Below are 24,924 nucleotides of genomic sequence, written 5' to 3'. Positions count from 1 at the left end.
GGAGAGGCTGGGGGTTCATTCATTCAAGCCCAGAGAAGCAGGTAAGGTGAGACCAGGGATGCTGGGTCCAAAGTGGAAAGGGCCCTAGGGATGCTGACACCCCAGCCACGTTCTGCCTGCACCCTCAGAGGCCCCCTTCTAGTCCCTGCTTCATTCCCTTCCTCAGAGGCAGGTCTGCAGCTTGGCTGGAAGCTCCAGAGACTGAGGGAGCACAGCAGCTGTGGGACAAGCAGCATAGCTAAAACCCGGCGGGCCGTAGGGCCCCGCGGAGGATGCCCCAGCAGGCGGACCAGGCTGCCCCGAAACCTCCCAACGCTCCCAGCCTGTTGCTTATTCATTCAGAGTGGGAAAGCGCCTGCCCAGCGGCCAGCCAGTACCGGGCTGGCCATGTAAGTCTCCCAGGCAGTCCTGCCTGTCCGGTGCCCTGCAGAGAGCCTCGTGCTGCCCTGGGCACCGCCCCTGCCCTGCCCTGACCCCTTGGCCTCGAAATGCTGTCATCGGAGGAGCCGTCCCGCTCGGGACAAGGCCAGGATGGACAAAGCTAGAGCCCAGACAGGCAAGGAGCCGTCCTGTCCTCGAGGCCGTGGGAAGAGAAGCACGCACAGGAGTACACTCCTGAGAGCCTCTCGGTCCACCAGGCCGCTGCAGAGGGGCCACGATGGCTCTAGCCCGAGCTGGCTGGCAGCTGGGGGCCCTGGTGTGGGGCGCCTGCCTCTGCGTGCTGGTGCACTGTCAGGAGGCGCGGCTGGGACAGGGCTCGGACGCGGGGCGCTGGCGGCAGCTGATTCAGTGGGAGAACAACGGGCAGGTGTACAGCCTGCTCAACTCTGGCTCAGAGTACGTGCCGGCCGGGCCACAGCGCACGGACAGTAGCTCCCGGGTGCTGCTGGCCGGCGCTCCCCAGGCCCCGCAGCGGCGCAGCCAAGGAGGCCTCCGGCGTCGGCAGGCCCCGTCGCTGCCCCTGCCCGGGCGCGTCGGCTCGGACACCGTGCGCGGCCAGGCGCGCCACCCGTTCGGCTTCGGCCAGGTGCCCGACAACTGGCGCGAGGTGGCCGTCGGGGACAGCACGGGCATGGCCCGGGTCCGCACCTCCGTCTCCCAGCAACGACACGGGGGCTCCGCCTCCTCGGTCTCGGCCTCGGCCTTCGCCACCACCTACCGCCAGCCGCCCTCCTTCCCGCAGCAGTTCCCCTACCCGCAGGCGCCCTTCGTCAGCCAGTACGAGACCTACGACCCCGCGTCGCGGACCTACGACCAGGGCTATGTGTACTACCGCGGCGTCGGCGGCGGCGGCGCCGGGGCGGCGGCCGTGGCCTCGGCCGGGGTCATCTACCCCTTCCAGCCGCGGGCGCGCTACGAGGAGTACGGCGGCGGCGAGGAGCAGCCTGAGTACCCGCCGCAGACCTTCTACCCCGCGCCGGAGAGGCCCTACGCTCCGCCGCAGCCGCCGCCGCAGCCCGCCGACGGCCTGGACCGCCGCTACTCGCACAGCCTCTACCACGAGGGCACCGCCGGCTTCGAGCAGGCCTACCCGGAGCCGGGCCCCGACGCGCCGCCGGCGACAGGCGGCGGAGGCGGTGGTGGTGCCTACGCCGGCGACCCCCGCCTCGGCTGGTACCCGCCCTACGCCAACGTGCCGCCCGAGGCCTACGTCCCGCCGCGGGCCGTGGAGCCGCAGCCCCCCTTCCGCGTGCTGGAGCCGCCCTACCTCCCAGTGCGCAGCTCGGACGCGCCCCCGCCAGGAGGGGAGCGCAGCGGCGCGCAGCAGGGCCGCCTCAGCGTGGGCAGCGTGTACCGGCCCAACCAGAATGGCCGCGGTGAGTACCGTCCCGTGCCCCCCCCCCCGGCCACCCTGCGGTCACGGCCACGGCCACAGCCACAGCCGCGCGGTCCGTGGGCCTCCCCTGAGCCCCCCCCCCCCCCACCTCGACAGTCACCATGAGTCCCACCTCCCGACCTCCCCAGGTCCACGCATCATTAGCTGCAGGATTTGGCCAGGCAAGCTTGGGCTCTGACCCTGGCTGGAGGGGTCGGGGGTGGAGGGACTGGCTGGGCTTGAGGTTGAGGTACCTTCCAGACCTGGTGTGGGTCCTCTGGGGACAAAGGGAAGGAGTGCTTCTCCCTGCCCCTCCATCTTTCAGTAGGGCCTGACTTCCAGCTCTGCAGATGCCCCTATGCCAGCCTCGCAGGGGGAAGCAGGGAGTATCAGCATCAGAAACCTGGGTCTTCAGGGTCAGAAAGGCCTTGGGGATGCCCCTGGAGGTGTGGCAAGGTCCCAGTCACTAGCATTTGTGAGCTTGGCCTGGATGAGCAGAAGGTTAGGGAGGCCGCTCTGGCTCCAGGCAGGAGTCCAGACAAGATGACAGGAGTTCCCGCAGGGGACACTGCCAGGGCCAGATGGGAGAGGTAGTGAGACACCCGCCAGGGGTGAAGGAAAAATAATATTTTAATGCCTTTTAGGTCAAAAACGAATGCAAACATCTAAAGAACCTGTGATGAGCAAAAGATCCAGCTTTTACGTAGAATTAGTAACGGTGCCATACAAAGCCATACTGGAGCCTGAGGCAAACTGATCCTGTCTTTATGTGAGATTCTGATATTTGGTTCATTGCAGATTTTTCTGGCACTGATCTTGATTTTTAAAAGTGTTGCTGTAAATACTACTTCTCGTGGTTACTGAGTTTTTTGTGCCCAGGCCAGTAGCTCCCTCATTTCACTCGCTGCAGTGCGGGTCCTGGAGGAGAGCCCCAGGAGGGAGCTGTAGACAAGCCTCCCTCTAGCATTTTCTGGGGGAAGAGAGGATGTGAAGATATGACCTGGTCTTGGGAAAGCCCAAACCATCTGTACATAAGAACACAGCGAAGGGAAACTCTCTGTCTTCAGACAGAGAACTCCACGCACGCTGGGGGGGGGGGGGGGGGGGGGGGGCGCTACCGTGGTAAGGGCCCACTAGGGGCCTGGCCAAGGCTAGATGGCTATTGGCCCATCCTCTGCTGTTCGAGAGTTCCCCTTTCTGCCTCTGTATCTGCAAGCCCAAAGTCAGCTTCAGCGAAGGTTTTCTGTTCAGTCCCTTCAGGCTGCAGTCAGTGCCCCAGTTCTCTGCCCGACTCCAAGGTTGCCGGGCCAGGCTCACCAGGTGAGGGCTGAACCCGGCAGGGCCCAGGGGCACAGCCCCAACCTTTGCTTCTCCACCTCGGTAAGCTCAGGGACTGCTGGCTTGTCTCCAGCCACACCGACCTAGGTGAGAGGCCGCTGTGCAGGGGCCGGAGGGGGAGAGGGGCAGCGTGGTTCTGTCTCCCTCAGGGCTGCTGGAGCCCAAGGCTAGGGGAGAGGAGTGTCCCCACTGGTAGCACCCACTGCCTCACATCCAGGGCATAGCACTCAAGTTGGGTGCCAAATCCCACTTGCAGAACCTGCAGAGGCCTCGGGGCAGGAGCCTGATGGGGGGGCCCTTGTGGGATGTGATGAAGGTTGTATCCTCCTGCCCCCCGTGGCCCCACCCGCATCTGGTCCTCACTGAGACTTTGTGCATCCTGGCAGCAGGGTGCTCTAAGTTGGGCATCTCTGCTCCTAGAGCTCCTTGGAGGAGAGGGCATCCCACCTTACAGGGTACTAAGCTTTTGCAGTGGCTTTCTTAGGCTCTGTGACCTCAGAATGGGGCTCGGCTGGAAGTGGCCCACTTCTGGGCATGGGAGAAATTGGAGGTTTCCACTGCTACAGCACCACCGACAGAGCTAAGCCTGGGCCTCAGCCTCTGTGTGCCAAACCAGTGGGGCTTTCTAGGGACCCTCTTTGGCCTGACAGTTCTTAAAGTTCGAAGGCGACTGGCCAGGGCTAAGGCCATGTCTGGAGTGAGGGCACTTGGTGCTTATCAGAGTCTCCAGTCTTGACCCTGAGCCCCATAGTTGGTTTGGGGTTAAAAGTGTGCTGGTAAGCATCACATTCTGCCCCTGCTGGTGTCAGGGGAGGCATAGCAAAGGGGACACATGAGTGCTGTGACTGGGCAGGCATTGGAGGCATGAGCTAGGGGAGCCCAGATGAAGGGCTTCCCTGGTCAGGGGCTGGGGGCTCATGGAGGACTTCCCGGAGAAGGAGGTACCTGTGCATTGCTGCAGGTGATGGTCATCGGCACCCTGCAGGTGCTCCTTCCCCTAGTCATGAGGGCGGGGTCGTGGTGTGTGGGGTGGGATGGAGTATGGGGGCACACAGGCTACTTTGGGGCTCACAGAGAGACCAAGGAAGGAGCAGTACCTTCTCTCTCATCATTGATTCCCCCTTCCCACCCTGCTAGGCCCAGACCATGGAAAATCCCAGTTAAGAGAAGGCCAAGCCTTGTGCTTGAGATCAGACCCCCAGGCCTGGTGTGGGAGTCCAGGGCAGATTCTCTGGGACTGACCTCATTCCTCCTGGCCACACACCCAGGGGTCTGAGGCTGGGTGCTGGCAGCCCGTGTGTGTGTGTGTGGGCGTGGATGTGTCCTCACAACACCAAACACATGTGCGCTCCGCCCACATCCCCCCTCGTCTGGGCGGTTTCCAAGCGTCTGTCCAGAGCCCGGGTTTATTCCTCTGGCGCCTGCACCCTCTTCCCTCCCACCCAGTGCTGGGGCTGCCCGGGCCTCCTGCAATCCCATTGTCTCCAACTCTGGAACTTGTAACTGGAGAGACCAGGAAACAGAGGCCCAGAGAGGGTCACATACTTTGCCTGGCTCTCAGCAAATCCATGCAGACGCCTGGAGGGTGGCCGGCGGCTTCCCAAACCTAGCTGTGTCCCCTGTACTGTGCCTCTCCTTCCACCATGGCCAGGCCCTCTCTTCCTGGCCTCCTGTCCCTGCCCCCCCCCCTCCCCACCCCATCCCCTCATGGCCTCAGCTTTTCTGAGCTGGTGGTCTTTGGACCAACTAAGGTGACTCCTGGTCCCTGAAGACCCCAGCTCTTTCCCCAGGCCTCCCCCTCCCACTCCTGGCCTGTTTCACAGGTCCTGGAAACCCCGTGAAAGCAATATGGAGCAGGCTCCCTGGCCATTCTCCTGGGCCTCGCGGATGGACGGCTGTGCCAGCCTTGCCTGGCATGGCCCTCCAGCCCTGTCCCCACATGACCAATCAAAGCCCAGGAGGAAGCCCTGGCTGCCTCCTCCCTGCTCCCCTGCTCCCAGCCTCTCCCTGGCCAGTCCCTCTACAGAGCTGACCACATTATTCTCCTGCTCAAGAAAGTTCTGGGGCTCCTGAAGGCCTTCAGGACAAAATAAATGCCTTAGCCTACTGCTCCAAAAGCAGAGGCACCTCCTTCACCGTCTCATACCCCCACAGCCTCATGGGAACCAGACTGCTCCCCGGCCTGGAGGTTGCACCTCCCCATACACCCAGAGGTGTTCCTTAGCGTCCTCCCCTCTCCATCTAGTCTCCTGCACTCAAGAAGCCAGAAAAGACCCCTTCATCCCCGACAGTAGCCCTGGCTCCCTGCCCCCCTCCCTACACCTGGGCCAGCTCCCGACCCCCGCCTCTCCTTCTCCAGGTCACCTCCCTACCTCCTCAGGCTTGGAGTAGATGCAGAGAAAGGTAGAAGCTGGCCTCTATCCCCGAAGCACCCAGAGTTCGAGCCCCAGGTCAGGGATGATAATATCAAGCAGACCTTCTTGGAGCACCCGCTGAGCCGGGTGGCTAAACTGTGCCGTGTCACTCACGGCCTCCTGGAGAGGGGGCACAGTGCTCTTCTGGCACCCAGGGCAGCCTCCCCGCCTGCATGGCTGAGCCAGAGCTCAGGCCCAGCCTATCATCTCTGCACCGCACCCAGATGACTCCAGGAGGACCCACATGCCACCTGCGAGCCAGGTGGGGCAGGCTGAGCCCCTCGGCCTCCTCCAGCGGCTCTCTGGGCCTCAGTTTTCCCAGCTGCAACCAGGGGAGGGAGACTGACACTGGCATTTGTGGGCACTTTGCACATCGCCACCCTTAGTTCCCACAGCTACCCCACGAGCCAGGTACCAGTCTTTGTCCCATCTCATAGATGAGGCGACAGGCTCATTCGCTGCTGTTCACCCAGCCTCTTAGTCGTGAAACCAGGTTGTGGGTCCCACATGAACCCCCATCCCGAGTTCCTAACCCCCAGGCCTAATTTTGTTTAATTTGATGTATTCTTGCTTCTGCTGCACACCTGGTTTATTCACTCCTAAGCTGTTTGACTGTCCAGTTTGTGCCGGGCCCTGGCTGGGACGGGCTGAGTTGGGCCAGCGGACCTGTGAGGCTTAGGAAGCAGAGTCCCTTCCCGGTGTGGTGTTTGCGAAGACTTGCTGTTCTCACTCTAGACTCCAAAACACGTTTGTCACAAGCGCTTGTATCGTGCTTTCTCGGTGTCTTCTACCCTTCCTGGATTTACGGTTCGAGTCCATTAATCCTCAAGGTAACCCTAGGTATTATTCACCAGCCACATTTTGCAGACGAGCAAACTGAGGTTCTCAGAGGTTAAGTGGCTTGTCCAGGGTCACGTCACTGGTGACGAGCAGAGCCAGGATCTCAGCTCAGCCTCCCTTCTTCCTTCCCTGAGGTCGTCCTGGGTGCTCCTTCAGAAAGAAATAGAGCCTTCAGGCCGAGGAAGCTGTTGAGATGGGTAGGACAGGCTGTGGACACGGAGGGACCTGAGTCCTCTTCCTGCTCCCCTGTTTGGCCAAAGTCATTAGTGTCAGAACAAACAAGTTGTGTCCCGAGCAGTCTCCTCTCGGGCAGACTTCCTGTCTCCTCTGTTATCATCGGGTTGCAAGGCCACATCCTCTCTCCCCAGGTCCCAAGCTGGACCATCCCCGCAAACAGAGAAGGCTCCTATTTTAAGTAACAATCACCAAAGCTGGTATTTCTTGAACACTGACTGTGCACCAGACACAATGCTAAGCATTGGATTTTCATTTTCTCATTTAGTGCTGCCAGCAGCCCAGGGTGGCAGGTAGATAGGTTATTGCTCGCCTCCCCCCGCCTGCCCCCCTCCCCCACCACGGACCAAGAGCCCAAGGCCACAGAAGTTCATAAGTCATCCAAGGTCTCCATGGATCAGAGCCAGACTCGGAGCCAGGCCATCTCTCTCTCCTGCTGGACGGCTGAAGCCTCTCTCTTCTTGACCCTCAGGGAAAGTCTGTCTCCTTGTTTGTCTCAGGTCTAAAACCCCAGAAAGCCAAAATTTGGACTTTTGCCTTAAGATCGCAGGCCCCACAGGCCTTTGGGGTGGTGCAGAGCAGGGTGGGAATCATTAGGGCCTTAGGGAGATCCTGCCTCCTCCCTCTTCTCCTAACCCCAGGGGTCCCCATCTCAGTGTCCTCTCAGCTCTGAAGGTGCACACACACCCACTCACACTCACACCACCAGTAGTCCCAGCCTCAGTCCACTCCACTCCTGTCCAAGCCAAGAACACATGGAAAACTCCCCAGGGCAGTACCAGAATGGCAGGAGAGGAAGGGTGGGGGGAGGAGGCAGGTGGTCCGCCCCGGCAGCCCACACCTGCTTCCAATTCCCATGCCGGGCATTCCTGCAGAGCAGCCATCGGCTCAGAAGTGGGAAGGAGATGCTGGGTCCGGTTCCCTCCCCGGCTCTGACCTACCAGCCTCCTCACCAGAGGCAGCTGGACCCAGAGGGCCTTTCTGTATGGATTCAGAATTACGGGGCCACCGTTGGGCCTGGGTCCCTCTCTCCCTTGCTGATGAGCACTCAGGAACTGGTTATTTGTTAGTTGAAAACTGTTATTGTCACCTGGAAATGGGCTGGTGTCCGAACGCCAGAGCAGGAAGGGTCTCAGGTGGTGAATGTAAGGTCCCAGAGGCCTTTGCCATCGAAGCCTCAGGAGACAACCCACCTCTCCTCCTGCTTGTAGACCAACAACAGCCATGGTTTTCCAATCCCAAAGTTAATCTTCTTTTTTTTTTTAAGATTTTTTAATTTATTTGATAGAGATCACAAGTAGGCAGAGAGGCAGGCAAAGAGGGTGGGGGAAGCAGATCCCCCGCTGAGCAGAGAGCCCATTTCGGGACTTGATCCCAGGACCCTGGGATCATGACCTGAGCCAAAGGCAGCGGCTTTAATCCACTGGGCCATCCAGGCGCCCCAATCCTCTTTCAAAAGAAAGAACTTTTGGAATCAGTGCCAACCTTTGCTTGGTAATGAAGCCTGCTCACGCAGACAGATGCCACAAGGCCCTGCAGGTGTTTGTGCCTGTGGTCGCCAGGGCCCACAGGGGCCAGCCCCAGGGTGTGCACAGAGAAGTCGGGGGTGTGCCAGAGCCAGGCCTGTCATTACGAAGGCCTCAGCACAGTGGCCAGAAACCAGGCCACAGGACATCCCCCACCCACCACACTCTCACGGATCTCTCCTGCTCCCACCTGCTATGTGCAGACACCTGAGCCCACAGCTGGGTAGCAGGCAAAGGGCAGTCCCTCCCCTGAATGGAGATTCATCCACTCAGGAACTATTACTGAGTGTCTTACTGTGTGCTGGGCGCAGGCCAGAGCTGAATCTTCCTTAACGAAAAGAAAGACACAAAACCCTTGCCTTTGCGGACATATTTTCCTTCATAAACATAATACATAAGGAAATAATAGAATGTGCTAAGGACTGTGGGAAAGTAGAGATAGCTAAGATCTGGCGTGGGGGTGGGGTGGGGAGCAGGTTGCAAAGATGGTTAAGGTACGCCTCCTGAAGGTGACATTTGAGCAGAGACGAAGGAGGTGAATGAGTGAGGCACGCAACGATCAGGAATAGCATTCCAGGAAGGGGAAACAGCCAGTGCAAAGGTCCAGAGGCAGGAATTCCCTGGGGGTTTCAAGTGTGTTCCCGTCTGTTTGGAGCAGAGCAGGACGGGAGTCAGGGGTGTGAAAAGAGGCAGACCAGAGAGGCCACGGGACCATGGAGGCCCCTGGGAGGACTTAGGGAGCCTCCTGGGAGGACTTTTATGCCCCCTGCACTAGGGAGCACTGCAGGCTTTGAGCTGGGCAGTGACATTTAAACAGGGCCCCTCACTGCTGGGCTGGGATGGGCAGTGGGGAGGCTGGTGGAGAGATGCTGGCAGGGGTGATGGCACCAGGCAGGCTAACGATTGAGGTTGTGGGAAGTCAGGTTCAGGATCTAGTCTGGAGATGGAGCTGTTGGGATTTCCCTATGGGCTGGACGTGGGGTGTAAGAGAAAGAGGTCAGGCATGAACACAAAGGTTTGTAGCCTGTGCAGCTGGAAGGATGAAGCTGCCATGAGCTGAGAGGAGAAGGCAATGGGTTGAGCAGGTTTTATAAGAAATATGGAAGTTCGAGTCAATGTGAAGGGCCTGAGGGGCAGGGAGAGACCCGGGGAACAGAAGCATCCACAAAGGCTCCTGGAGGTAGGGCTAGGGGGACCCCAGCAGACCTGCAGGGGAGCAGAAAGCAGCGGGGAGAGTGTGAGGGAGTGAGGTGTGCAAGGAGGCAGCTGACTGGCTTGGTCAGTGCGGAAGGCAGCTGACCTCCCCAGAGGTTAATGTCAGCCTGCTCCCAGCTCAGCCCCAGCCCACGTCCGGGGCGGTCGCTGAGATGAACAAACCCTCACAGATCCCCTTCTCAGAGTTGGGCCCTCAAAGGAGGGGTGAGGTGGTCACGGCCCCGGGACTGTCTCCACCCACTGAGGGAGACAGATGTGTGCTGGCGGAGGGGGTAGTCAGCACTGACAAGGTAGGGTCTGGGGCCTAAAGACTGTGAACCCTGGCAAGGTCATGTGTGTGTGTGTGTGCGTGTGTGTGCAGAATTCCAAAATATGGCATCAGGGGCTGGGGCAGGAGAGGTCTGGTGTGCGAGGGAGCTGCCTCCTGACCCTTCAGGCTATGAGATCTGGAAGACTCTGTTAGGGCCAGACCACGGAAGGCTTTAGCTCCCGCCGTGAGAAGTCAGAGCCCAATTCTGTAGGCGACGGGGAGCCCTTGAGGGTTCTGAGCCTGGCGTTAGGGCTGTCACAGCTTCACAGCTCCTTTGCCTGGGCTGGGACTGCCCCTTCTCGGCAGGATGCAGGGAATCCCGCAGCCACCTTACCCACCCCATCATCACACAGGTGCAGCCCCTCCGGGCCAGCCCAGACAGTCTCATGTCCGGATTACGAGATGACGAGTTCACAGGGCTCGGAGCTGCCAGCTCCCAGCCTGTAGGCCCTGTCGTCTCCTCTTTATGCAAGGCCGAGCTCTGTGAGCTTGCCCCCTTTCCCTACCTCAGGGCTCCTCCAGAGTCCGGCTGCTGAGCCAAAACATCCCGCCCCACACAGCTCTCACCGCCCGCCCGCTGGACCTTGTTTATCCTCCAGCCCCCAAGACTCAAGAGATTGGGGTCGTCTTGCATTCCTTGCTCCTTCCTCTGTGGCTTGGGAACAGGAGGCCTGGAGAGGAAAGCATTCAAAGGGGCCAAGGTTTATGGAACCCACAAAAAGGGGGAAGCCAAGAGGGAAACAGGTGAGGTGTGGGCAAGCGGCAGGAATGCAACCACAGGCCCTCCTCACTGGGCAGCCTCCAGGAGCTGCCGGGCGGGAGGGACCAGAGTTCTTCTGAAGCAGGAAGGATTTAGGTCAGACAGTGGGAGAATTTCCTGGTTGCTGAAGAATCGTCTGCAGAGGTTGTAAGAGGTCTGGGCTCCTGCCCGAGGCTGGGGAAGAGACTGAAGAGCTCCTGAAAAGTATTTTCATCTCCAGGTGTTTTGGGAGCCACCGAACTCCTCCTCACGGCTCCTTGGCAGGTTAGCGTCGTCTCTCTCCGTCGTCCAGATGGGGAAACCAGGCCTAAGGTTTATCCACCCAGGGACTGAATGAGAGGGCAAACTTGCCTTCTGGTGTCTTCCCCGGAGAAGGCCCCAGCCAGGTCCTGCCAGGGAAGAGGGAGATAGGCCTCAGGTTCCCGCAGGCTGACCCAGGGGCCAGCCTGGGGTGGGGAGCGTGACAGGCTGGTCCCGAGGGCCTAGTGAAGGGGCCTGCATCACCCTCAGAGGAAGCGCCAGGGTTGGAGCAGGAATGCCGAACGCAGAAGGTCCTTATCCTGGGCTCTGGGTCTTCCCTGCCCAGGAGGGTCTGATGGGGGCGAGGGTGCCTCCAGGGCTGCCTGCAGAATGGCCTTGGGACCCCGATTCACTTACACCCAGCCCTTTCCCCGCAGAGAAGCCTGGCTTCAGCCATCCCCAGGGCCTCTACTGCTCTCTGCCTCTGTGTTCGTCCAGCCCTGGTCTGGACTCTACAGCCCGAGTCCCTGTGTGTCCAACCCCCACGATCAACACTTTGCTTCTGGGGAACAGTGCCCACAGGGGCCTTGGCCAGAGCCCTTCCAGGCTTTGCGTGGGATAGAGGACAAGCAGAGCTGGATGAATGGAAGCAGTGGGGGCTGGAGAGGGGGCAGGCCGGCCCTGGGTCCCACAGAAATTCTGTGGCAGAGGAGGGTAAGCCACCAGGTTCCTGTCTCCCTCTTGGGAGGGGATGGCGGGATGCTGATGGTGACCAGGGACCCCTTGGGTAGCCTCAGCAAACCATACACCGAGACTGTCCATGGTTGGTCCCACCTTGGGACCCAACCCTGGAAGACTGGCCATAGTGGGCCACAGAGGGCACTCCCTAGGAGCCCTATTTAGCCATGACAAATCATGAGCTAGGTAGACCCTAGTTTATATGTTGATGGAAAAATCACAAAGTGGAATGAGATTCTTTTTTTTTTTTAAAGATTTTATTTATTTATTTGACAGACAGAGATCACAGGTAGGCAGAGGCAGGCAGAGAGAGAGAGAGGGGGAAGCAGGCTCCCCACTGAGCAGAGAGCCCGATGTGGGGCTTGATCCCAGGACCCTGGGATCATGACCTGAGCCGAAGGCAGAGGCTTTAACCCACTGAGCCACCCAGGCGCCCCAGTGGAATGAGATTCTAAGACAATCTCATTTATATGTTTCAAGAATGCTTGCCTGCCTCCAATACACTGCAGGTTGTATACAGAAACACAAATGTCCTAGGATATGTCAGAGGGGTCGGGTGACAATGAAAAGCAAAAAAAAAAAAAAAAAGTTATCCCAAGAGAGGGGCCTTGCCCAGACCAGTGATAATGGTTAGTTTGCTCTGACGTTAGAACTGTAATTAATTTAGTGTCTACATTTAGAGAAATGGGGGTCTCTGGGAGGTGTTCTCATTGGAACCCACTTTCTAGAGGCTCCAGTGCCAGGTCCCAGGGATGGGTGATTCCATATATTCTGGATAAAAGATCCCAACCCCTCCTCAAAATGACATCCCCATGACTGAGTGTTCTTCTTACCCTCTCCCGGGGATCTTCCGCACACCTCTTGGGATGGGGAATGGGCACATGGTTCCACTGTAGTGACACTTCAGGCAACATGGGCCATCATGCCCAGAAGGCCTGGTTGGACCTCCCAAACCAGAAACAGCAAGCCAGTCCCCTCTCCCTACATCCACAAGCCTCTGCTTACACCTTCCCTCCCCCGCTTCTAACAACACAGGGGGCCCCCTCAGTCCCCCCAGGGGCTGAGAGCCCAAGCCTGGGGGCCCACTGCTCCTATAAGCTGATACAGTGCCTCATAGGAGAGCAGGCGGAGGAGGAGGCATTGTTCCAGCTGAGGGAGGGGCCTGCGGTGCCCAGGGACCTCTGGGGGGGGGTCCCCTCCTCTGACAGGAGAGGCCGCCTGAACTCCCAAGGCTACTCTCTTTTCCAGCAGCTTCCCCTAGTGTGACCAGGGTGGTGCGTGGCCAGGGGGAGCCCGTTAGGGGAAACACGGGACCCCTGTGCTGGTCAGAGATACAGAACAAAGAACAAAGAAAAGAAAAGAATGGTAGGAGTGGTTCCACTTAAGGTCTAGAAAAGGCATAACTATCTACGGTGATTCAAAAAAGAGGAGTAGCGGTTACTTGGGGTGGTGGAGGAGGAAAGGGGGAAGGAACAGCAGGGAACTTTCGGGGATGACAGAAACAGTACCGAGCTTGATGGTGGGCATGGTCCCAAGTGGGCACCATTGGTCAAAACTTACCAAAACTGTATACCTTAAGTCTGCATTTCTGTGTCTAGATTACATTTCCAGAAAGTTCATTTTTATAAAAAGAATGATAGGTGGAGTGCTAGGAGTAGGTGGGGAGCTTCTCCTAGGGCTGCCCCCTACTCGCTGTGCAACCATGGGCAAATTCATTGCCTTCTCTGATCCTTGGTCCCTCCAGCACCTCTGTGTGCCCTGGTGCCTTGCAGGGGACAGGGTACAGAGCACACCCAGTCTTTGGAACAGTAAAGCCACTTAGGATGAAAGAAACTTGCCTGAGAGAGGCCAATATGATGGGCAGGCACTCAGCCCCAAAGCATGGTGCATTGCCTGCTAACAGTGTGAGTGGGACCTAGTCCCTGCCCTCAGAGAGTGCAGAGTCTGGAGGGAAGTAAACCCAGGTAAATACAATGAAATCCGACTATAGATCAAGACAGATCTAGTGGTGAGACAGACATTATGTGTGGTCTGGAATATCACAGCCAGTCAGGGAGGACTTCCTGGAGCAGGAGGCACCTGTGAATCTGAGATTCTTCAACAGTAAGAAGAAGATGGTATCTAGGGCCAGGGCCAGAGCTCAGGATGTGAGGACCAGCCCTGAGGTGTCTGTCCATGGTCTTCCTTCCAAATCCCCACACGCAGACAATACAGAGGCCCCTCCCCCATGGCTTTGGAGCTTACAAAACCAAACCAAACCCACTCAGTTACAGTAAAAACGATTCATGATGTCAAAGTAATTCCTTAAGAAGTGTTTCAAGTACAGAGTTTTTAATACATACTCTGGGGACAAACAATGAGTTCGAGGCTCAGAGTTGCTGATAGGATCCAACCGCGGTGTGTTCAGGCTCAGTATAGGACCAGGGTCGGGGCTCAGCCATAAGCCAGAAGGGGCACCAGCCCTTGCTGGGCCTCAGTACCTCTGGCCTCTTACTCAGCTGGCTCTTGGAACCTCGATGGACTGCCCAGCCAGCTCATGGAATGGCCTGGAGGGGAAGGGTCGGGCCAGAAAAGCTTTGAGGAGCCATCTGCACACTGTTTATTGAAACCGGGCCTGGGGTGGGGGAGGCAGGCCATCTGGTGCCAAATACTGGGTCTCATGAAGCTTCCGGCCCGGCTAACCCACCCCCACACATTGCTGCGGGAGAGGCACTTTGATGATGGGGAAGGGGACTGCTCCTGTCTTCCTCACCTCCCCGAACCAGAGGCTTCCGGGTACCAGAGGGTGAGAAGCGGCTTGGCAGTGAGGTGGGCCCTTGCTTTGAGGGCCCAAGGGTCCCCTGGGAAATGACTGCAGGCATTCCTGGAGCTTGAGTAATGGGACCTCGGCTGGCCGAGACGGCCCCCCTCAGCCAGGAGCCACCTCATCCCCACCCACCCTGTGCTCCAAGCTTCCTCTTCATTCCGAGTAGGTGAGATCACGCTGGCTGCGGGGCCGGCCTCCCGCATGGGGCCCAGGCCTGGGGTGAGTGGGCTGGGGGCTCAGAGCCCAGGGGATGGGTGTGGGGCGGGGGTCTGCCTCACTTTCGGGACCCGAAAGCCGAAGAGAAGGGTTTGGCAGCAAGAAGAGGGGCCGGAATGCTTTGACAGGACTCGAGTCCCCGCACCTTACTTGCCCCTCTGAGAGCAGAGGGCTTGAAAGAAACTGAAGAGCTACCTGTAGCCTCATGTCCTCCCTTAACTACCAGAATCCTGGGAACCTGAGGGCGAGGGGACGGAGAAGCCCCAGGCTCACTCACCCTGAAATCCACTGCCAAGCTGGGCGAGAACCAGGGGCTCGGGGTCCCCCTGTCCACCTTCCAGCCCACCTCGGGGCCCCACCAGCTCCTGCAGCCCCACCAGCAGACACATCAGATCGTTCCTTCTCTATTCCGATGCGGACCGGGTCTGGACACCTGAGTTTGGTTTGTACTAATTCCAAATAATCCGCCCGCTCCCTGGGATCACCTCAGGCACGGAGGTGGGGGAGGTGCGGAGGGACAGGCCCCTGGCTCTTGCCTGTCCCGGGGAGCAAGTGATCACAGGGGCTGAGCAGACTCCAGACTTCCCCTGGGCCCTGCAGAGGAGGCAGCCAGGCCCCTCGGGTTGCAGACAGAGGAGGGTGTGGTCAGGTCTGGGGGCCGATGGCAAGAAGAAAGGAATCCTGAGAAGGTCAGGCTAGGTGCCCAGGCCGAGAATCGTGCCCCGTCAGCAGCCTACTCTGGGGATGTGTTTTCTCACTCGCCCTTCCCTTCCTGCCCACCCCACTTGTGCCAACCACCATTCACCTGGCTCTGCCCGTGAGCTCTCTGGGAGCCACTTGGGGCCAGAGCCCAGGGCTCTCCTGGTGGTTCGGGAAGAATGCAGAAGGCATCTGGAGGCTGGTGTCCAGAGGCCTGGGGAACGAGGACATGGAGGGAGTGCCTCTGTCAGGAAATTGCTTTGTTCACTCAGTCCTGCCTCCAGGCCTCTGTTCATGTGGCTCTCCCGCCAAGTATACCCTTTCCTGTTCTCTGGCTCACCAGACTCCCGCCTAACTCCCAGGCTTCGCTCCTATCCCAGGTCTTCCAGGGATCTCAGAAGTTCCCACAGCACGGGGCTCCAGAAGTGAGCCCCAGTTCCTTGACCTTCCCGGCCCACACCTGAACCCAGGGGGAATTGTTCCAATCAATGCCCCTAGCTCCGGTTAGGTAGCTTCTTGGAGGAGGTGACAGCCTATACAGAGGAAGGAGCACGGCAAAGGGCAGTTGCGGCTGAAGGGGTCTCTGGGCCTTAGCTGCAGCCAGCCTGACACCCCTCGACGCCAACTCTTTCCCCCTCCTCCATCTCTCCCACTCCACCTCCAGGTCTCCCCGACTTGGTCCCGGACCCCAACTACGTACAAGCCTCCACTTATGTGCAGAGAGCCCATCTCTACTCCCTGCGCTGTGCTGCGGAGGAGAAGTGTCTGGCCAGGTAAGGGGCCGAGGCTGAAGTGTGGAACATGGGGACGGTCTCTGGGGAGTCACCCGAGCCCGTGCTCGTGCCAGTCAGGCTGCCCACAAGCTAAATGACCCTGGCCGAGCCCCTCAGCCTCTCGGGACCCTGACCTCTTCGTCTGGGAGTCTCACCTACCCCCAGGGAGCCAAGAGGGGAAGGGGACAAGCGAGCATTTCCATAGAGGTCATGAGACAGGGAACTTTACCATGGCCTTGAATATTCACACCAGCCCTGAAGGAATGTGTTTTTCCAGTCAGGCGGCCGAAGAGCAAAGAGAGGACTAGAACCTTCCCACTCCCCTATGAGAAGGTGGTCCCACAAGGATGCAGGGAAGCCCAGTGGGGGAAACGAGACTTCAGGATAGAGGGTGGGAGTGAGGAGGCATCCCCACAGAGGACAGGTGTGGCTCTCCAGCCCGGGCAGAGGGCACACGTGACAGAGGCCTCAGTGGGGAGAGAGGGCAAGGAGACCAGTTTGCAAGACTATGGAAGGGGAGTCCCCAGCTCTCCCTAATTCCTGGGTGACCCTATAGCCTGCCAAGCTTGCTTCCCAATGTATGAACCGCGAACATTCTGTTCAAATACCTGTGCTGCGGGGCCATCTCCCTGTGCTGAAAGAATTCGTTAAAGATGACGTCGTCCTGCCTCGTCTGTTGATGTCCCTCTATGCTGGAGAGTACCTATTTTTCTTTGTTACTTGCTGCCCTTTTTTTTTTGTTTTTGCATTTGAATGCTTTATTGACTTTTACTCTTCAGTGTGCGGGAAGGCTGTCAGATTCTCAGCATTTTCCTGCTTACAGAACTGCCGCCCCTCCTGGTAGCTCACCCACAAGGCGTCATCTGTCCGTCATGAGATAAGGTGCTTGAACCAGAATGTGACTTCACTCACTGCTTCCTTGGCCCAGAACATCTTGCCCTTGATCACGGGTAACCAAAACCAGGGAAAATGAGACCGCGGATAAGGGGGTCCACTATACCATTCTGTTGGCCTGCGCATTCAGGTCTGGTCTCGTCAGTTGTCCCCGGGAAGAGGGCATCGTGATCCCACTCCCGCTGCAATCCCTCTGGCAGGGAGCACCTCACAGCCTCCGTAGCAGCCCACGTGGCTGAGTTTTGAGGAGTTTTGAGTCAAAGACAAATTACCATTCCATGTTCACGGAGCATCCTGCGGGCCCAGGCCCGAGCTCCCAGACGGGCTAGGGAGCTGGGCGCGGGGCACAGACCTAGCGACCCAGCAGAACTGAGGCTGAGCTGGCAGGGCTCTCCGCGATCATCAACAGTACGGGCGGCAGAGCACAGCCAGCGCACAGGCTGCGGGAGAATGGAGACAAGGAAAGGGACTCACTCCAAGTCTCACCGCGAGTCTGTGGCCAAGCTGGGCCTCGAACCTAGGCCCTGATGGGTTCCCACGGTGTGCTGAGCTGAACAGAAGGGCAGGATTGAACTGAACAGAGGGAAGGAGGATGTTTTGTTCCAACCCAGACACAGACGGATTCCAAGCCTCCCCCAGACAAGGCCAAGGGCCTTATGTCCTGGCAGACGGGAGACGTCCTCTCGGAGAGCGAGCTAATCCCTGCAACTGGCTGCCTCCTGCCTCTGGCTTCAGGACCCAGACCTTCAGGAGTGCCAGGAAGTGCCCCTGAGGCCAGCCAGGACAGCTGTCAGTAGGCCTCCAGGGAGGGGAGGAGCCTTGGTCAGCCCCTGCACACATGTGTGTCTGTGTCTGTCTTGGGCTGTCTGTCTCACTCCCCTTGCTGCTGCCCCTCTTTCCTCTCTCTCTCCCTTCCTTTTCTTACAAAGCCCGTCTCAGTCCTGGCAGCTTCGCAGTCAGGGAAAGGTGGCCTAGTCACACTAACAGAGCCCAGGGGGCCTGTGGTATCAGGCTGGGCCACAGGAGGTGCTGCTGGAGCTCACAGGCAGTCAAGATGGCTGTGAGTGAGGCAATCAAGGCAGACTTCCTGAAGGAGGGAACCTGAGTTAGGCCTAGGAGGCTGGGTGAGTTCTGGGTCAAACACGGGCAACAGTATAGCTTAGCAGGAGAGAAGTCTGCTCGAGAAACAGTGTTTGGAGCTGGGACCCCAGGATGTGTGGGGGAGCAGCAGGGCAGACAGGATTGGGAAAGTGAAACGGCTTTGACACTGAAGAGCCCGCACCTGAGAGATGGCATACTTGGGTCAACAGTCAGGGCTCTGTCCCCTTATTGGAATCTCCTGGATAGGGCCACTTTCAAAAAGCCCTCCAAAGATTTCTATATGCCTCTCTCGCTGCCCCCACCCCACCCCCAGGCTGTCCCCAGCAGAGTGTCACCTGCAGGTGCGATTGTCCTGGTTAGGCCCATGCCACTTGAGAAAGACTTCCATGGTAGCTGCCGGCCACAGGCTGGAAGCCAGAAAGAAGTGTATAGCCTCTCCCCTGAGCTCAGGAGAGATGGGGAGAGGCCTGAGCCTCCGCCACAGGACAGGGAGTCCATGGAGAGGAACTTCAGGGATGGGTGGGCCCATTCTGGGCGTCGGTGTCCCCAGATCCAGCCCCACTCTGGTCTCCCCACCTGTCCCTGCAGCACAGCCTACACCCCGGAGGCCACCGACTATGATGTGCGGGTGCTGCTACGCTTCCCCCAGCGCGTGAAGAACCAAGGCACAGCGGACTTCCTCCCCAACCGGCCGAGGCACACGTGGGAATGGCACAGCTGCCATCAGTAAGTCGTCCCCTACTGTGGGGCGGGGCCTTGGTTCCAGAGCTCCTCCCCCCACTTCATGCTCTGGGCGGAGCCTATGCTGGTGCGAGGGCCTGCCATGGATCCACACCACCACCACTCCCCCACCAACACCACCCCCCCCCGCCCCCAGGCAAGAGTTCCTTAGCTAAAGCTCCCCAGAGGAGGATGGGTGTTAAGGGGGAATGTCTAGAATACAGGGAATGGTCCAAAGGAGGCTCGCCCAGGGGGGAGCCCAGCAAGGAAGTGAGGGCTCCAGAGGAGGTGCTCTCCCTGGGTGATCTGGCTGGGAGCAGCCCCAGAGACATTGCCCTGGGGGACACAGGGGACCAAGGAGCCCCAGGAGCCCAGATGGTCAGGAGTCTGGGTCACAGCAGGCTCTCCAGGCCCGTCTCAGAAAGCGCAGGGGTGACTAGGCCCCCTTGTCTCTCCTCCCGTGCTCTGTCCCCAGACACTACCACAGCATGGATGAGTTCAGCCACTATGACCTGCTAGATGCAGCCACAGGCAAGAAGGTGGCGGAGGGCCACAAGGCCAGCTTCTGCCTGGAGGACAGCACCTGTGACTTCGGCAACCTCAAGCGCTATGCATGCACGTCTCACACGCAGGTCCGGGCTGGGCGAGAGGTCCGGGGACAAAGGACTGGGACCCAGGGGTCCGGGGACAAAGCCCTCCCCAGGGGAGCAGGGGCGAGGGGGGTGGGGGAGCAGAGAGCAATGCCCAGCTGGGCCCGTGCCAAGGCTCCTGGCCACTCCACTCCATGGCAGCAAGGATCTTCTCACCCGTCATCGGGTCACCACAGGGTCCCTTCCTGCATCAGTCCCAGGCAAGTCCGCCTGTGGAAAGAAAGGAACATTCCAACGAAGTCTAGATGGCATGGTATTCCCATGCCTGTTTGTCCACCCAAATGCACCTTTCTGTCGGTCTGTCCAGGTATCCACAGAACATCTGTCTATCCTGCCCGTCTGTCTCTTCATCTGTCCCTCTGTCCAACTCCCCAGGCATCCCCCTCCTTCTGTCCCTCCCAGCTGGCTGTTATGCCTCCCTATCTTCTGTCTGGTCCATCCACCCGGTGGGCTCTAGAAGGGAGGAAGGAAACCCAGACTGCTGGAGTGGCTCTGAGCAGGGCCCAGCACCCCAGCCTTGACTCCTGTCCCTCTTCCCAGGGTCTGAGCCCCGGCTGCTATGACACCTACAATGCGGACATCGACTGCCAGTGGATTGACATAACGGATGTGCAGCCTGGGAACTACATCCTCAAGGTAGGCCTCCTGGTCCAGGGCGCTCCCTCCTGCCTGCCCCTCCTGCTCCATGTCCCTGCCCCGGGGATCTGCTCTGGCCTCTACGGCACTCCCTCCTCCCCAGCTGTGGAGCAGAGGCGGCAGCCTGGACATCACGTGGAGGTCTCCTCTTCCTGTTGGAGGATATTGGCCTCAAGCAGGCAAAGCCTCCCTTTCCATAAGAAAATGAACCTTCGGCCTAGGTGTGGCAATGCTAGAGGGGGTAGTGACACGTCTTCCCTAGGGGACAGAGGACTTGGAAAGCTACACGGTGCACCCCCGTCTGCAGACAGGGGAGGCTCTGTGCCATCTGTGAGAGGACATCGCCATGCTCGAAAGAGACCTCCTGCTCCCCACAGGGATAACTACAAAGCTAAAGGCTCCTGGGACCAAGAGTCCCTTCTGGCCTGAACCCCTTCTCCAATGTCTGCTTGCTCCAATGCCACTTCCCGTGGGGCAGGATGGGGACAAGGAGAAAAGCACGTCAAGGACACATAGCCTAGTGTGGTACGTCCATGCAGGCTGCTCCGGGACCAGGGCGTCATGGCCTCCTCCTTTGTGCAGGTGCGAAACAAGGGCGGGGAACCTTCCTGTGGGCCCCCAGACCTGCCGCTCCACACCCTAAAGCACTACACAGAGCAGTGAGCAGTGAAGACGGGCTTGGGAGGCACGCTGACCTGCGCGAACGCGGCCTGCTGGGAAAGCTACATTGGGAACACAGCAACCCGGAAGCCTCTGGTCATGCCCCAAACCCGGCAGCTCCCAGCAGGCTCAGCAGCCCCTCTGCTCAGCCTCAGACCAGGGCCAGGGTTGGCGGGGCTATTCTCCTTCCCGTGTTCAGCCACTCACCACATGTGTACACAGGCCCTCTGAGTTCCAGGCACTCAGGATTCAAACCACATCCGTAGCCCACACTTCCTGCCCTGGGGGTGAGGGGAGAGTAAAGGGTTTAAAAGTAACATGTTCTTAGATATTCTGCAACTCTAAGTCTGGGTGTAGCTGCCCCTGGTGCAGCGCCCACCCCCCCGCTGCCCCGTTAATCCAACATTCTGAAGGCTTCCTTGTGTCCCAACAGCTCTACTCCAGACAAAAAGCACAGGTTACACCTGGGCCATGAACCCTGTGTCAGACATCCGGGCTCCAGGCTGAGAAATGCCACCTGACAGGGGACAGCCTTTGCCTGTGTCATCTTGACGGACACGTGTGGTCAAAGGGTGTCGGACTCGGACTCGGGAGACCAGGCTCAGGATCCCTGCTCAGCCCCCCTCATTCACTGCTGTGTTCCCTGGGGCAGAGATTCAAACTCTCTGACCCTAAGTGCCCCACGCAGGGCCCACCCGGCCTGGGCTCTGGGTCTGGGGCAGCCTCCCATCTTCCAATAGGAGTGACCTGGTGCTGTTTTCTTCAACCATGCATTGACTCTTCTTTCCTCTCTCTGCATCTCTCCACGTCTCTGCACCAGCGGATCTCTGTCTCCATAGCACTCAGTCTCAAGTCGTCGTTCTTGGTCCTCCCATCTCCTTCCCTCTGGCCCCTCCACATCTGTCTGTCTGTCTGCATCTCTACCACCTTCCCTGGTGAACAGGTGAAGGGCGGCCCTCTAACCGGATCCCTTTTCCCTTGGTGTCCTTTCTTCCTCAGGTCCATGTGAACCCCAAGTACATTGTTCTGGAGTCGGACTTCACCAACAATGTGGTGAGATGCAACATTCACTACACAGGCCGCTATGTTTCTACAACAAACTGCAAAATCGTCCAGTAAGTGCTCACCCGTCATCCTCTCCACACGGTCCCTGTCCTCATGGGGGAACAGGTGGGGCCACTTGAACCACTCAGGGCGAAGAGCCTTGTCCGTGCCAACCACAGCCGAGTGCTCCTGGTGGGGCTCTGGGCCCAGATGGTGTGGCTCCCTAAGCTTTCTCAGGGGTGGGGAGGAGGACTGGGGGAAAGTCTGTAGTCCTGCTTCTGAGCTGTCTTCATTTTGTGATATCGGGCAGGTCGCCTCATCTCTCTGAACTCCTTTTCTCAACTACAAAAGAGACCCTTCCCATTCAGGCTTGGGAAATTAAAAGATAGAAAGGCCTGCTGTGTGGTGTTGGGGAACACTTCCGAGGGTGTCCAGAGAATGGCAGCTGTGTCTCTGTCAAGTGCATTCAATGAAACAGCCCCAGATTAGAACTGATTCTGGTTGGGAGGAGCTTTCCCCAGTGGCTGGGCCCGGGTGTACTGGAAACTACAGGACTCTGGCCCAGGCCTTGGGCATATGCCTCCGAGACAGGACCTTGGTTGCCACTGCTCCAGGCTGCGCATCTTTAGCCTCTTCTGATTCCCCAGATGAAGTACTTTGCAGAGGGACCTTCTGCTTACAGACTCACCAAGAAACCCCCCGCCCCACTCCATGAGAATTTAAAATGTTTGATCAGCTCAAATCAACACTTTGCCATTAAAACAAAACAGGCGTAGTTCTAGAACTTCAGTCCATCAGCTAGGGGAAAAATGGCAGAGATTTCAAGGCCCAGAGAGACAAAAGCATATGCTTATTAATGATTGACAGGTATGAAGTTTAGCCTGTGACCAGGCTCAGGGCTCAGTGTGTGTCCAGAGTCAGGGCTCAATGTGTGACCTGGGTCAGGGCTCAGTGTGTGTCCAGGATTAGGGCTCAGTGTGAGACCGGGATTAGGGTTCACTGTGTGACCAGGATTAAGTCTCACTTTGTGTATCAGAGTCAGGACCTGTTTAGAGACAGCCCTTTTGCCCTTTAGCTGCAACCACTAAGCTAACTGTTCACACACACACACACACACACACACACCACCACCACCACCACCACCACCCCATGTATATTAAAAATGACAATAGCAGCCTTTAGTTCAGTATAGAGATTGGATTCCTCATAAACTGAATTTGATCAGACTGTCCAGGTCACAGAGTATATTTAAAACAACTGATTCCTGCCCCATCCCCGGCATGGTGGCTCTTTTGTAGGCCTGGGTTTCTGACCCCCCTCCCTCCCCAGGGCCTGTCTCATTCAGCCGTTCCCAATTCAGGGGTCACCTAAACGGTAGAGGGTTTCTGGGAAGCAATTCTGTGGAAGGAGAAGGAGGAAGAAAGGAAGGGGCACACAAGAGGAAAAGAGGGCCAAGGGGTGTGCAGGGAGGCAGGGAGCCTACGTCCTTCTTGTCCTGCCCGCCGCCGGGAAGGGCAGAATAAAACAGCATCCCTATCCCCAGCCATGCCATGAGCTAGGCTCCTCAACAAGGCAGACAGAGAAGCAGCCCCGTGGCCCCTCTGGCTCCCCACCGGGGGCCTATGGGCCAGGGAAGGCGGAGGCCCTCCTTTCCAAGTCCTTTACATAAGTGCTTGGAAAGGCTCAAGTCTCATTAGAGCGTCTGTGGTACCCTGACCGCAGGCGGGCGGCTGGGCCAGGGCACAGGAAGCTGGACGCAGTGTTCCCAGAAAGGCCACGGGACTGACGCCTGTGGCTTGCGATCGTGTTTCTGAAGAGGAGGAAGGAGGCTTTTTTAAAAAAGTACTTTGTTAGAAAAAAAAACAAGAAACCGTTCCCAGACAGTAGCAGCTCTCCTAATGGCCTAGAGAACACTGTGGAACTCAGGGCACGGGGAGGGGGTGGTGACAAGATGGCCCCTGCATGGGTGGGGGAGGCCGGGACACCCCTCTTCTGGAGGTTGGGGCTGGCTGAGGGTTCCACCCGCACCGCCCTCCCTCCCACGTGGGATCCAGGCCGTAGAAGGGGCGCCATCCGCTGGGGACGCAGTGGCAGGCCTTGCCGACACTCAAGGGAGGAGGCCTGTCCCTTAGCCTACCACTGACTGCTCGCTTTCTTTCCTTAGATCCTGATCTCACAGAGGATGGACAGACGGTCAATCTCCCTACTCCCCAAAGCCGGCCAGGCTCCCCCAGGAAGCCTCCTGCCAGGACCGACCCGGCCCGAGGGGCCCAGCCCCCCCACCCCACCCCACAGGCAGGGGCAGCTGGAAGCCACAGGCATCCCTCCCTGCCGGCCTCAGGGAGCAAACGCAGACCGAAACCACAGGGATTCCGGATGCCAGGCCCAATTTTGTACTTAACTCTTCTCTACAATGGTATTTTGTCGGTTGTTGGTTTTATTTTTTATATTTTGGCCATATCACAGAGCAAGATTGCCCAGACCTGGGCTGAATAAAACAAGGATTTTCTACTCTGTGGTTCAGCACTGTGGCCTGCCAGTCTGGGCTGGCCAGAGCGAGGTTGGGCTCAGGGGACGTCCTCCGGCTTCCTCCTTCCCCTAGCAGAATGTGGGAAGGACAGCCACCACCTGTCACAGCTTGACCAGTGTGGAAACCCGGTGGGTTTATCCCAAGGCCAAGGCTGCTGTGTGGCCAGGGGCCCACAGCCCTGCGGGAAGGACCCTGGATGGGAGTGGTAGGTCTAGCCCACTCACCCCTACTCAGGGTCCCCCACCTCCCCCTCCCCTCCTCCTGCAGCTTCACACTCCCACCCCCTCCCTTTCTCACACTGTCCCTCACTCTACCAGCCACCGAAGGCCTTAGTCACATATTGAGTTCCTACTGAATGCCCGGCCTGTGCTGGGACTGCACCTTCGTCTTGCTGTGAGGGAGCTCCCAGGGACGGGAGGAATGTGTTCACCACGCCTAGCGAGACCATGGGAAATGGGAGAGACTTCTGAAGGCAGGTGGCATCTCCCAGGAAGGGAAGGGACTAGAATGTACTTGGCTGAACAGGGTGGAAGTGGGTGATAGAGGGAGGCCCCGTGGCTGGGCAGCCCTCCCTCTCCTGCCCTGGGCCGGATATCCCCAAGATCCTGGACAGCAGGTCGGTGCAGGAAGAAGCAGAAGGAGGGCACCTCTCACCCTCGCCTTGGGGTATCTCTGCACCCATCCGCCCCTGCCAGCCTCCTTCCTTCTTAGGGGACCAACACTAGTGAGAACAGGCAAGGTACTTGGCGAGAACCAGGGCCCTA

The 24,924-nt window shown here is 58.6% G+C and overlaps 1 protein-coding gene across 1 annotated transcript; it reads left to right on the top strand.

Moving 5' to 3' along the window:
- Positions 1–323: 323 nt before the first annotated feature.
- On the top strand, positions 324–24,141 carry LOXL1 (lysyl oxidase like 1). The gene is made up of 7 exons (XM_047738091.1): positions 324–1,817; positions 15,817–15,925; positions 18,509–18,646; positions 19,116–19,272; positions 19,831–19,926; positions 21,586–21,701; positions 23,795–24,141. The coding sequence occupies exons 1-7, from the start codon at positions 659–661 to the stop codon at positions 23,799–23,801; spliced, it is 1,782 nt and encodes a 593-aa protein (XP_047594047.1). The 5' UTR covers positions 324–658; the 3' UTR covers positions 23,802–24,141.
- Positions 24,142–24,924: the final 783 nt, after the last annotated feature.

The sequence above is a fragment of the Lutra lutra genome, chromosome 7 (assembly GCF_902655055.1).
Source record: "Lutra lutra chromosome 7, mLutLut1.2, whole genome shotgun sequence".
Taxonomy (NCBI): Eukaryota; Metazoa; Chordata; class Mammalia; order Carnivora; family Mustelidae; genus Lutra; species Lutra lutra.
Note: the sequence above shows the minus strand (reverse complement) of the source record. Positions and strands in the feature narration are given on the sequence as shown.